At 54.4% G+C, this 12919-nt stretch overlaps 5 protein-coding genes across 5 annotated transcripts; 3 read left to right on the top strand and 2 right to left on the bottom strand.

Moving 5' to 3' along the window:
* Positions 1-96: 96 nt before the first annotated feature.
* On the top strand, positions 97-1731 carry BBK36DRAFT_1157318 (hypothetical protein; the record flags this gene model as incomplete). The annotated part of the gene is made up of 2 exons (XM_024894006.1): positions 97-1300; positions 1379-1731. 2 exons carry the CDS (start codon positions 97-99, stop codon positions 1729-1731), a joined length of 1557 nt encoding a protein of 518 aa, XP_024752397.1.
* A 752-nt stretch (positions 1732-2483) lies between these two features.
* Positions 2484-4122, top strand: BBK36DRAFT_1193045 (hypothetical protein; the record flags this gene model as incomplete). The annotated part of the gene is made up of 1 exon (XM_024896795.1): positions 2484-4122. The coding sequence occupies exon 1, from the start codon at positions 2488-2490 to the stop codon at positions 4120-4122; it is 1635 nt and encodes a 544-aa protein (XP_024752396.1). The 5' UTR covers positions 2484-2487.
* A 456-nt stretch (positions 4123-4578) lies between these two features.
* BBK36DRAFT_1112860 (hypothetical protein) lies at positions 4579-6258 on the bottom strand (the record flags this gene model as incomplete). Its single annotated transcript, XM_024889846.1, has 1 exon — positions 4579-6258. The coding sequence occupies one exon, from the start codon at positions 6256-6258 to the stop codon at positions 4579-4581; it is 1680 nt and encodes a 559-aa protein (XP_024752395.1).
* A 1101-nt stretch (positions 6259-7359) lies between these two features.
* On the top strand, positions 7360-8188 carry BBK36DRAFT_1111867 (hypothetical protein; the record flags this gene model as incomplete). Its single annotated transcript, XM_024889744.1, has 2 exons — positions 7360-7739; positions 7807-8188. 2 exons carry the CDS (start codon positions 7360-7362, stop codon positions 8186-8188), a joined length of 762 nt encoding a protein of 253 aa, XP_024752394.1.
* Positions 8189-8491: 303 nt separating this feature from the next.
* On the bottom strand, positions 8492-10340 carry BBK36DRAFT_1166945 (cytochrome P450; the record flags this gene model as incomplete). Its single annotated transcript, XM_024894986.1, has 3 exons — positions 8492-9196; positions 9254-9805; positions 9867-10340. The coding sequence occupies 3 exons, from the start codon at positions 10338-10340 to the stop codon at positions 8492-8494; spliced, it is 1731 nt and encodes a 576-aa protein (XP_024752393.1).
* Positions 10341-12919: the final 2579 nt, after the last annotated feature.

The raw sequence follows: 12919 nt of genomic DNA, 5'->3' as shown, positions 1-12919 counted from the left end.
ATAAATGAGCGAGCACCCAACAGCTGATTCCCCTTTGATTTGAAAGGAGCACCACCTACTCAAACCTTCCCTACCTCCAAAACATCATCCTCAACCATGATGCCCATATTCGACGTTGCTTATTTCGTACAGCGGGATCGACAGGCTGCTAATGCCGCCGCTGGTCGTGAGCCGCCTCCTATTCCACCTCGCGCTCCCAGAGCCACGCGATCCATGGAAGACCAACAGCCACATACCGCTCGCGAGCAGTACTACCAGCTGCACCGAGATCCTGTTCAGCGGCCCTGGTACTATCGGAAGCGCATGTTGCCGTTTGCCATCGCCATGACGATCATCTCGACGCTGCTCAGCTGCGTAATGCTGGCGGTGACATTGACCCGAAAGTCGTTTCTCATGATGAAGGCACATCCCACGGAGACCGTCACGCAGTCGGCGCTGACCATGGCCACGTACTCTACAACCTTCTTACAAGAGAGTGCGATTTTGGCAACGGCGACGGGCAACTCTTTGGTGCCACTTCCCACGACGGTGAGTGGACTGCCATCCGTGACAGCTGCTACCAACTCTACGGCTTCACCCTCTGCAAGACCAGTTGCACCGATCCTTTCCTCTTCGGACCTTGCTTCGGCGTTTGTTGACCAGCGTGATAGCAGGGATAGTTGGGGGATTCTCGTCTGGCAGGACGGAGCGGGATCTCTGGCTTACACGGACGGGGACTCTGAGCGAAAGGGCCTTGGACGGATCCGAGATGTGCTTCAAGACGCCGCAACAGCGAAATATGGGACTCCCATGGCCGCCGTGGTGGATGATGCCGATATCGTTCATTTGTTCTATCTCGATGAGCGCAGTGTGGTGTCCCACGTCTTCATGACTTCAGGCGGCAGCTGGAAAGTCGGAGGCCTGTCCACTGGAACCAATCGTATGACTGCCCATGAGAAATCGAAGCTCTCGGCAGCGTTCCACCAGGGAGAGCATGATACCAATGTAGTGGTGCTTTCCTACCAGGACCCGGACGGCAAGTTGCAGCTCGCAATGTCCGAAGAAGCGAGGAAGACCGATTGGCATGTCGTCGATTTCAGTTCCTTTGCAGGACGCCACGAGGCTGGAGACTGGGGAGGAATCGGCCATGCCATTGCTGGCGACTGGCAAAATAAGAGACAAGAGTCTGATGGATCGTTTAGCGGGCTCTTGTTGGCCGTGGAGAAGGAAGGGGAGATTATGCCTTGGGAGTGTTCGGTGGACTTTCACGCTTCTTCAACAAAGCAGGTTGAGTGTCACGTATTGGACAAGATTTTCCTTGGTAGGCCAACAGAACATGATCTTGCCATAATCCATCAAGATTTCATCCGTGGTGCTAATACCATACCGTGCAATCTAGATTCCAAGGGAGAGGGGATATCTCCATCTTCTCGGACGAACCAACTGGCCTGGATCCGCACCGGCCACGGCCAAGGCAAAGCACCGGCGCAGACGCTGCCGTACGAGTTCGCGCTCCTGTACGCAGACTCGCGAGGAAGCATCCAAGAAAGCCGTGTGGGGGTTGATGTCGAGAGGGTCTCTGGGGACGGATTCCACGGCGATGTGAAGTTTGACAGCCTTGCGACGAATGGGAATAGGACGGTGTATGCAAAGTCTGGAAGCAATGTTGTGGTGTTTCGGCTGGATGATGATGGGTGGCAGTGGAGGCTTGACGGAATTGTCAACACGACCATTTCTGAGACTGATTCATAGAGTCGATGGATGTTTTGCTTTTCATATACTACTACGTACATGTAACTGTGTGATTGTAGACTTGACTTTTGTTGGTCTGTTTTGTTGTGGTGTGTAATGTGCGTTCTTGTTATTGGCAACAGCAGTACCAGCATGGAGTAGTATGACGTGCCAGTACAAGAATAACAAGACGCCTAATTAGTCTTGTTTGAGGCCCAATACTACCTATTCATTGTATGATTCACATGTCAATCTAGTATCGTGTCCCCCACACCAACAACGCGCTGCTCTCCCCCTTGACAATGAGGCACTTCAATGCTTCCCCGGAGCCAGTGGGGCCGTTGCACTCCGTATCAGCCCGGGCGCTAAACCCCAGCAGGCAAAAAGTAAACAAAAAGGGGGTTCATCGTTTGCTGCAAGGGCTACACGCAACTACTAGTACTACTAGTATCTACATATGCGCGAAACACGGTTGAAGGGAGGGAGAGGGGAAAATGTCTCTGACGCGGTTTAGGTCATTGTGTGGGATGTTTGTTTTGTGCCGATAGAGATATGTATGTATGTATCCATGTGGGCTGTTTATCAATGCCGGAGTTGACATTTGATCAAAACATCCATGTTTGGTCCTCCTCATCGGGTATAAGCTGGCATACACCCCCTCACTTCGTCCTGACCCAATCACATACTGCATTGAACTCGTCGATCAAGAGAGCAAAGAGCTCGAGTGCAAAAGATACCAAACATCAGTATACCAATTCTCTGTACGCGAATCTCAACATGCGAGACCAGGACACTCCCATTGCGTTGCGTCGCAGCCGGCGCGTAAATGCGAAATCGGCATCCCCTCCAGCCGCCATGCCCTCACCTCCCATGACTCCTCACAGGAGAAAGAGCCGCTTCTGCTGTTCTGATCCCGGCCCCTCCTCCATCTCAAGCGGTCTCACGCCAATGGTTCGCCGCACATACCTTGCCGAAACGCCAAAAGGTCGACGGCTCGTCAACATCACGCCCAGCAGCCCAACGACTCCACGAACAAAGAGGCAATCGGACGCGGGCGGCGGCGGCGGCGGCGGCGGCGGTGACCTCAATCTTCACCAGACCATTGACGGCCGCGTGGAGCGTCGCATACGGCGCAATGGCCTCCGGGACATGCTCCACAGGATGGAGCAGGAGAAGCGGCGCACAGAGCAGTCGGCGCAGACGCAGATCGACAGGCTCAGGGCCGAGGTCAGGGCGCGAGACAGGGAGATTTATGAGCTGCAGAATGCAACTGTGGTCATGGACACGGAGCGGATATGGGGCCTGGAGCAGCAGGTTCGCAAGCTCAAGGGCGAGCTTGCGAAGAGGAGCCTGGTTAAAAAAGAGGAAGAAGCCACTCAGTACTATAGCTGGGCGGAGCCGTCGATTGAGGTAGCGAGAGACGATGAGATGGATATGACGGTAGACGAGCCACGATTCGGCGGCAACGAGGCTGTCGTGCGGGTAAAGACGAGCCCGTCGAGAAGAGCAAGGTCATCCTTCTTGACTCCGCCTCCGACAAGTCCGACTGTGGCTGCATCTCCATGCTACAGGGAAGCCTCCCCGTCGCCGTCCTCTCGCCATCCACATATGGAATTCCGAGAGCCAGAGACGGAGCAGTTGGAAGAAGAGATCGAGTCCTTGCAGTGCAAAGTACAACAATTGACGGCAACTCTGGACTCGTACACTGCGCTATGTGGACGAATCGGCAAAACGCTATCGAATGGCTCTGTCAAGAGAAAAGCCGTCTCTTCCTCTGAGGGAATAGAGAAGCAGGTCCAGCTGCTCGTGCAAACCGTGTCCGACCGAGCGGCTGCGGCTACACAACTCACGTCTGCCATTGGCGAGCTGGGCTTCCCCGGTAATGATGCGAGCGAGATGATTGCGTCAGTCGCGGCTGGATTTCGGGATGCTCTTCTTGAATTTGTCTATCTCACGCCGCCAGGCGAGGTGACGCTGCCGCTTAGTCGTCCTCGTGGCGCAGAGGTGCTCGATCTGCTGTTGACGCGGTTGAGGGCCTTGACGAAGAAGTCTAGGGAAGACGAAGATGCTATCGACGAGTATCATGAGATTGAGCAGTCGTTACGCAAGGAGCTCGATTCCCGGGCGTCTGTCATCGCCGAGCTTGAGAAAGTGGTGGAGAGGATGGAGAGAAACTGGCAGGACTCGACGTATGCGCATGCCGTTCAGCAACAGCTGAGCCACGAGTCGCTCACAGCTCAGAGTGCCATCATCGCGGAGCTGGAAGTCGTGATCGAAGAAGAAAGGAAGAACGCAAAGGATGCTATGGATTCAATGAAGGGAGAGCTGCAGCGAGTCTTGCGCTTGAGTCAGAGCTTCCTCAATTCAACTGCTGGTGAAGCAGGTCATAGCAGACAAAACACCATGAGGTAGATGCAAACGAGTATAATAAAGACATCAAATCTTTCATCATATTTCATCTATCATATAACATCAGATACCTTACAAGAAAGCAACTATATAGATCATCGTCTCGCTATGCGGCTTGTAGTATATGAAAAAGAAAAAAAGAGGAGGTGCTGAACAGGAGCCAAGAGCAGATGCGTAGAGTCATTGACGGTAGAAGCCCTCCCGAGAAGGAAGCAAAGAAACCCACGCCTAAAACAAAAAAAGCAAAAAAAAAAATCATGAGATGAACCAAACGAATGCCAGTTTCCAAAACGAATGCCGCTTTCCAAATGAATGAATGCCGAATCTCCAAACGAATGCCAACCTTTTCCTTCTCATCCATACCACCACGTCACTCCCCCCTTCAGGAGCGTCAAGGAAAAGGGGGGGAATATGTGATGTGCGCTCTCCTGGTCTTTCTCTTCTTCTCCCCTCCCTCCCTTACTTGGCAAACTTCCAGTTGGGCGTGTAGTCCGGATGCAGCTCCAGACCCAGGACCAAGGCTCGGAACAGCTCGATGGGCATGTAGTTGGCCTTGAGAAAGGCGTCGTTGTACTCCTTCTCCGTCATGTGGCCGCCCTCGAGGATCTCGCGGCGCAGCTCAAACAGCTGCAGGGCGCCGAGCATGTAGCCGGCCTGGTAGAGCGGCCCGTAGTCGCCGTTGAAGGAGCGGCGGACCTCGGCCTCGGCGGTGGAGCGCTCGTGGCCGACCCATTCGACGAGCAGGTCGATGCACTCCTGGGGCGACATGAGGCCGAGGTGGAACTTGACGGAGAAGACGATGCGGGCGCAGCGGTGCATGCGCCAGAACATGGCGCCGATGCGGTCCTCGGCCGACTCGAAGAAGTCGCCGCGCTCCCAGAAGACGTACTCCCAGTACATGGCCCAGCCCTCGATGCTGAAGGGCGTGCTGAAGAGCTGGCGGTGGCTGTTGTGGCGCTCGCTCATGAAGAGCTGCAGGCGGTGGCCGGGGATCATCTCGTGGAAGGCCGTCGCGCGCGCAAAGTGGCGGTTGTTGCCGCGCATCACCATCTTCTTGAGCTCGTGCGGCATCTCGGCCGTCGGGTAGGCCACCATGATGAGCGGGCCGCCGAGGAAGAAGGGGGCGACGCGCTGCATGTCGGGGCTCATCATGGTCATGCGCGACGCCTCCTCGGCCAGCGGCGGCACCGTCACCAGGTCGTGCTCCTTGACGAAGGCGGCGCCCTCGCGCACCAGCTTCTTGACGAAGCCCGTCTGCTCGCCGGGCGGCACCGCGTGCTTCTTGACCGAGTCGAGCGCCTTCTTCCAGTTGTCGCCGTAGCCGAGCTCCTCGGAGGCGGCCTTCATCTGCAGCTCGCAGTAGTGGAACTGCTCCTTGGCCAGCGTGATGAGCTGCTCGGGCGTGTAGGGGATCATCTCGGCCTCCAGCTCGGCCAGCAGCGCCTCGCGGCCCAGCGGCTCGCCGATGATGTCGCCCGTCTCGCCCTGGTGCATGCCCGCCAGCTTGCCCTGGATGAGCGGCACGAGCTGCGACAGGGCCTCGTCGGCCGCCTTCCACGGCGCCGTCGCCCACCAGTCGAACATGGGGTCGTACGAGGCGTAGAAGGCGTGGAACTCGGCCAGGTGCCCGCGCAGCTCCGCCACCACCTTGGACGCCCGGAACGCCGCCGTCTTGCTGATCTTGAGCCGGTCGTTGTCGATGCCCTCGCGCACCTGGTTGACCAGCCGGGCAATGTCGTCGAGCTGCTGCGCCACCCGCTCGTTGTTCAGGGGGTCCACGTCCCGCCGCGCCTCGCACAGCGCCGTGATGAGCTGTGCGAAGGGGATCAGCCGCTGGATCTCCTTGTTGGCCTCCTTCTGGGCGTACAGCTGGTGCGCCTTGCGCCGGAGGAAGTTGCGCAGCAGCAGGAAGTCGACCTTGTCCGACTGGCTGAGGGCCTCAAAGTCGAGGCTGAAGAGAGCCTTGAGCTCGTCCGAGAAGTAGCGGCGCAGGCGCTCGTGGCGGCCGGGCGACACGGAGACGCTGTAGAAGACCTCGAGCTCCTCCACGTCGACGCGGATCCGGCGCACGCGGTCTGGCAGCGACTCGGACGACACCGTCTGCGCGGGCTTGGGCAGCGCGACCCAGAGGTCGTCCATGTTGCCGCCGCTTCCCACGGGGCTCGTCCCGCCGCTGGCGCTCGACACGCCGCTGCCATTGAGCGACGGCGCCGTCGACCGGGTCGTGGACCGAGTCGTCTCGGCCGTCTCAATCTGGCTGGTGTCACTCATTGCGGGAATGGCTGATTGCTTGATATATCAGGATACAGCAGGATCAAGCCTAGGACAGAATAGAGACAAAACAAAACAAAACAATACAAAACAGACAATTGGGTTCAAGGGGGGGCAGCGCCGAGTTGTCGTCTGGTTGCTGTAAGCTCCGCGCTAGGGAGTCAAACTGCGTTTATACGGTGAGAGGGGGGGGAAGCTCTATTTTTTTTCGCCATGGGGGTGAGAGAAAGCTCCTGACATTGTCCCGTCGATACGCGAGTTCTTCCTAGCTCGTCTGGGTTTTTTGCACTCGTTTTGACGTGTCCATGTTCATGCTAGAGGGGGATTATGCATAGTGTCGAGGCTGCATAAAATAGTGTAGCTTGTTGTGTCCTCCGCAACGCTCCGGGCTTGTGGCTCTATTCAGCCGACAGCGGCCTGTCGACAACCATGTCCGGGCATGCAGGAAGTGGCGGGATTTCAGTTGTAAACGTGAAAGGAGTTGAGAGGAGAGTTTCGACAACTAAGTCCTGGGATATAGTACATGTTATAGTCTAAGAAGGATACGAAATCAACAGCCGGGAAATAGATTGCTGCTGACCACTCAGCAACCCTCCTTTGAGACAAACAGAGCCGGCCTTTTGCTCAGCCCAATTTCCGACCAAGCCACAGACAGAAAGTCGCTACTACTAGTATTTATTTTCCCTCGCGGCCCGGGAATTGCCTAATACGGCTTACAAACGGCTCTTCCGAAAGCCGGCACCCGGCGCCTTATCATGGACCCGTGTGTAATGGATTAATAAGTTGATAGTAGTTTACCGATATGATTCAGTCTGACGGGATGGAAGCCGAGAGATAGAACTTAAAATCTTCATGATACAGCATAGAATATTTGTCTGACAGACAAAAAGTGTAGAGAAGAGCTTCCTCGTCGACAAAATGATGGCTTCAACCCCTTTTCGCTCGATCCTGCGGCGACAGCTCCAGCTGATGCATCGCCCACGAGACCAGCTTCGCACCCAGTCATCATCAGCACAATCTTCTAAAAGCACATCGCCAACTACATCGCAAAGTACAGTCAAGATTCCAGGAGAAACACCGGCGAGCAGTATCACCGCGCCCGTCTCAGCAACAGTCCAGCACGCAGTCGTACCGCTATGGCAGCGGCTGGGCCCCGTCACTCGCCTGGCACAAGCATATGGACAATCGCAGAAGAAGAGGCCGTATGTGACGCAGACCATCAGCTCCATCTTCATCTTCTTCAGCGCCGACCTCCTTGCCCAAAGCATGAGTGACGACGATTATGATCCCGTGAGGACGGTGCGGAATGTCTTTATTGGAGCTGGCACTGCCGTTCCGGCATACGAATGGTGAGAAGATGCTCCCTATATATCCGCGACATCTATCATGTAGGCAAGCCAGCTAATACCCCTGTAGGTTCAAGTTTCTCGCCACACGCTTCAACTACAAGTCTCGTGCGCTGTCGCTGGGCGTCAAGATAGTCATGAACCAGCTCCTCTTCGCCACGTACATGAACGTCTACTTCTTCAGCATGCAGGCCCTGCTCTCTGGCGATGGCATCGGCGGCGCTGTCCAGCGGGTGAGAGACACTCTGCTCACCAGCTGGATCAATTCCTGCAAGATCTGGCCCATTGTCATGGCGTTCAACCTGTCCTACGTGCCTCTAGAGTACCGAGCCCTGTTTGCCGGCATTATCAATCTCGGATGGCAGGCGTATCTGAGTCTCCTGAACAGGTGGGCGGAGATTCGCGAGGCTGAAGCCGCCGAGACGGCAGCTGAAGCTGTGGCGCTGGCTTAGACTGTGCGAAGGGGGGTGTAGACTTGATATTGTCTTGATTGTGCACTTGGGAATAGACGGCGGCTGTGGCTGAAAGGGGTACATAGTTCAGAGTTGGACGCCACGCATTGCTTCATGTTATAGATTATATGTAATTAGATTTCTTTTGTATCAGCATCATGGGCAATATTATCAGGAGAAGCAATGTTACTTATATGCATGCAATCTACAAGTCCTGTGCCCAATAAGCTGCTCAAGGCCTTGCGAATATGTACACGTTAGAAAATGACAGAAGAAATGCAGCTCACCAAACCCGCCGTCTTCCTATGCCTTCGCAAGCTTGACATAGCAGTCTTCCGGCAGGTTTACCAATATCTCAATGAGGTCCGGCGTGTTCAACTCCTCCAGCAGCGGCTGGAACTCAAAGTTCCACATCAGCAAGGTCATCACCGTCCGCAGCTTCATGTACGCCAGCCTCTTCCCAAAGCATTGCCTAGGTCCAGCCGAGAAAGCTAAAGTAGGCCCGGCATACGGGTCAAAGACTTCCTCATCGCTCCCGTCCGCATTCTTGACCTGCTTGAGCCATCGCTCCGGCTTATACTCGGTCACATCGTCTCCCCAATAAGGGATCTGGTCTCTAGACTCTTGTGACTCTGGAGAACGGTCCGATTCGGGCACGGGCAAAGCTGGTTCGGTCATGGATGGGCCGGCGAGCGCTAGCAAGATATCTGTGCCCTTTGGGATGTGGTATCCCAGGATTTGGGTATCGCAAGTGCTTGTTCGGACAATGAGTGCCGCCACGGCGGAGTGACGCAGCGTCTCTTCGATGACGGCGTCCAAGTAAGGCACCGGCGAGTCGCAAATCTCCTTCATTGTTGGGAACCGAGAGTCTCGATAGGCTTCAAAGTGAGCCTGTCGCAGGGCATCGCGAAGTCGAGCTTGGACGGACTGGTAGGCCGCCATGTATTTCACCCACCATGACAGGGTGGCGGCTGAGGTGTCGTGACCGGCAACAAGATATCCAAGGATCTGCCATGGATCAGCACTTCTTCTTATCAGAAGAGACTCTATATGTTGCAAACTTACCTCATCTCGAATGGTAGAGGAGTAGTAGTCCGGTAGTCGGTCAGCTTCTTTCGCAGCATTCATCTCCCGCAACAAGAGGTGGTCGAGGGCACTTTCGCATCCTTCCGCGCCATGTTGGATGAGTCTCTGCAGACTCCGATCTATCTGTCCCATGATCAAGGTCTTCCTGTTCCAATGAGCCCGCGCGTGTTGTGGGGTGAGCAGAGCGAGGAACTGCGCAATGTAGGGAAACGGGCTGCCCTGGGCTATCGACACCATCTTTGGACCATCGAAGAGGGCATCCAGCTCAGGGATAGTCGGGGCGCTTGGGAACTCCGCAGGGCCATCTTCGCTGTCAGGAAAGGTTGGGTTGGTCGCTTGCACATGAGCAATCTCCTGTCGAAGAGCGGACTTTGCATTCTCCATGCCAAAGGCGGCGACGCATATCATGTCGAGAGTGGCCGAGTAGAGGTCTTCGGTGGCGAAGAATGGCCTTCCGTGGGCTTTTGATGCCTTCAGCTTCCATAGGGTAACAAGTGCAAGAGCCTTGTCATATATCCGAGGCGCCGAGACCTGACATCAATACTGTTAGTCCGCGATCTATACACGAGCTCTGGGTTGATTCGAGACGAACATTGTTAAGAAACTTTGGCGTCATGAGGTCGCGAATCAACTTCTTGTTGGATTTGAACCGCGGATCTGAAGTTTCCATCGTGAAGTGGAAACTCGGGGCCACGAAGCCGATACACTCCTTAGTCCTAGTCCCTCTATCAAACTCCTTGGATCGACGAGCGAGAATGTCGACGACTTCGCGGTAGTCGGACACCACGACTGTCGGAGCGCGGAAAGGAAACATGAAGATTTGAGACAACGGGGCCCCATGCTCGCGAGGCTGGGCCCATGCCCACCGGCGACGGTATCGCGCCTCTGCTAGAAGTGGTATGTCTCCAGAAAGCCTGTTGGCGGACTCTTTGTTGTATGGGATTCCGGGTATGGGCTTGGGCAGAGCGGCCAGGTAGAGGCTGTAGGTGATGTATAGAACAATTGCAAGCCCCAACGACACAGCGAGAAGAGGGCTGACGTCGAAATTGAACCCGGGCATTTTCATCGTGAAGTCTTTGGTCAACGGTCTCTAGATGGCTCGACGATTGAAGCAACGGAGAGACGTTGGTATTTTGTTAATAAGAGACATGGAAGCTGTGATCTCCCCCGACTGGTCACAGAGCAGGCGAAACCGGGCAGTCAAAACAACAGGCAATAGCACGAAGAGCGGGAAGCCAGCACTTTATTTATAAGACTTCACAATATTTAAACAATTTGAAATGAGCCGTCGAGCGCCTCTTTGCCCCCTCCTATTGTCTTTGCCGGGTTCGACAACGAATGTTGTTGGTTGACGGGAGCGTTGGTCAAGCCCATATTACAACCACAAGTCTCGACACAGCTCCGGCGCCTCCTTCGGTCCACACAACTAGCACCAGACGCCTCATTCACGAATGGGAAGCCACACTCTATCGAGCTGAAACTTGTGTGTGTCTGTACGTATATGCCACTCACTCGCAGGATTTCGATGCAGCCCTGATCACCGGCTGTCTGCAGTATTGGGTCTCTGTCACGAGGCGAAAGAGGTGTTACAGTGAGCATACATGTAGAACGTTGAAGGACACGGAGCAACCAAGCCGGCCACATACTGGCGGCCAAGGGGGACCTAACGAGTTGTATCAACTTGCGTTCGTCATCTTTGACGTCTGCTCTACAAACGACTTGGTCCTTGTATGACGGCTCTTGTACGGACGGCCCCTGAATTTGAGCCAATGGTCGCCGTTTGGACGACGCAGCAACGGGGGCCTCGGCTGGCTCCCATGGGCTCAGGGCATGAGAATCTGTAGATGCATCACTCGTAGGCGCCGTGAAATCTTTGCTGTTGTTGCTGCGCGGCTTCGACATTATTAATTGAAGGTATGTGAGTGGAGCAATTGGTTTCTGCGAACGCTCGTCAGACCCTTGTTGCAGCATAAAGACAGCCATCTGCCGAGACACGACTGAACCTCTATCGACTGCAGACTACATGTACGGTGTTGGTGATATCGGATACCTGAGCACATGAACCTAACCTACATGTGGCATCCTCTGAAGTGACTGATAGGGCAAGCGGCAGAAGGGAAAGAAAATGAAGTGAAGCTCTCACTACCTGACAAATATGGGCACATTTGTAACGTTTGGCCAATGCTCTGATGTTCGCGTTCCTCTTCAGGTCACATACCTTCGGAGAAAACATAACGGCTTCAGGATACTACCCAATGTGCATGAGTTCGAAGCCGCCCATCTCCACCCTCTTGCGGCCGATGGCTATCGCCGACAGATCTCGGCCAGAGCAGCTTGATTTGGAGACGTTGTGGGATAATCAGCTGTCACACGTCCGATAGTAGTGGTGATTACGACTTCACGAGATATGTGACAGTACAAGTATGTTTGCGAATGGGTGGGTTGATGGTGATAGAGAAACGCTTCTGCGCAGCTGATGGTAAGCTGCCGGGATCACCTCAGGGGGGCATCATCTGTGTGAGAAGCATCGCAAGGAGATGCCGTGGATTGATTTCTCATAGACCTAGAGGCTGCAAGAGATCCAAGAAGTTAAACTTTGATATAAATATTGATGATGGGCTTGTTTTACTGAACAATACTTAGGTATGGAGTTGCCTCACCCACCAGCATCTCGTTGCAGGTCCTGAAGAAGATCAAAGCGTGAGCACAGATACGTTCGGCAGACTTCCCATAATCTGTTCGGCGATTTACTGTGGTCTGAGCTCTGCTTGGAGATGGATTCAAGAGACACCAATAGCAGAGATTACTACTACCTGATGAGTGGTAAATGGCTATTCCATCATGTGAAAACCCCGAGCAGATGTCGCGTACATGTAAGTACATGTATACGCACATGTAAGTACATGTATACGCACATGTAAGTCAACTGGTGGTGTCAGATCTGTAAATGTCTCCTCGAGTTCTCCGAAAGTACTAGGTAGTGGTACTATTATTTCTGAAGCAGAAAGTCTCCGTATAGTAACTGAATACGTCTTTGGACGGGCGATGAAACGGACAATCCGTAAGCTATTGAGATCACGGCATCTGCCGTATCATCCAGCGTCCATCTGGTGGCACCTTGGAGACGATATCAAGGCAAAGCCTCAATGTTACTGCGCTTTAGTTGTGCACCTGTATGCGGTACGTGCATAAGAATATCCTTACCAGAAGCTCTTTACAGATGAATCAAGCAACTCCTATGTCCCTCGCTGACTCTTGTCCTGATCATTGAGGTGTCGATGTTCATGGGGACAAAAATGATGGAATGCAGGGCAGCTTGAGCTGTTCGTGGGGTCCAGCGATCAATCTGGCGCAGCATCGCAGGCCCTGAAAAATGCCCCGATGTCGCTAAACCAGAGCCCTGTCAGCAGCGCCCAGCGCCCAGAGCGAGCGAGATGCAGCGATAAGATGCCAGGCACGGGATCGACAAGACGTCATCAGACCCCCTAAAGCTGACATCTATCGGAATGCATGTAAGCCTCAACCCCAACTTCAAGCAATACACCAGCAGCTTCTTCACGGCTGGGCGATCTGACTTGCTCACAGGCTTCTGTCACATTCCCGACACACAGATGCCCTCGTCTCGCCGTCGCCAGCCATGCTCTC

The sequence above is a fragment of the Trichoderma citrinoviride genome, assembly GCF_003025115.1.
Source record: "Trichoderma citrinoviride strain TUCIM 6016 unplaced genomic scaffold BBK36scaffold_3, whole genome shotgun sequence".
NCBI lineage: Eukaryota > Fungi > Ascomycota > Sordariomycetes > Hypocreales > Hypocreaceae > Trichoderma > Trichoderma citrinoviride.
Note: the sequence above shows the minus strand (reverse complement) of the source record. Positions and strands in the feature narration are given on the sequence as shown.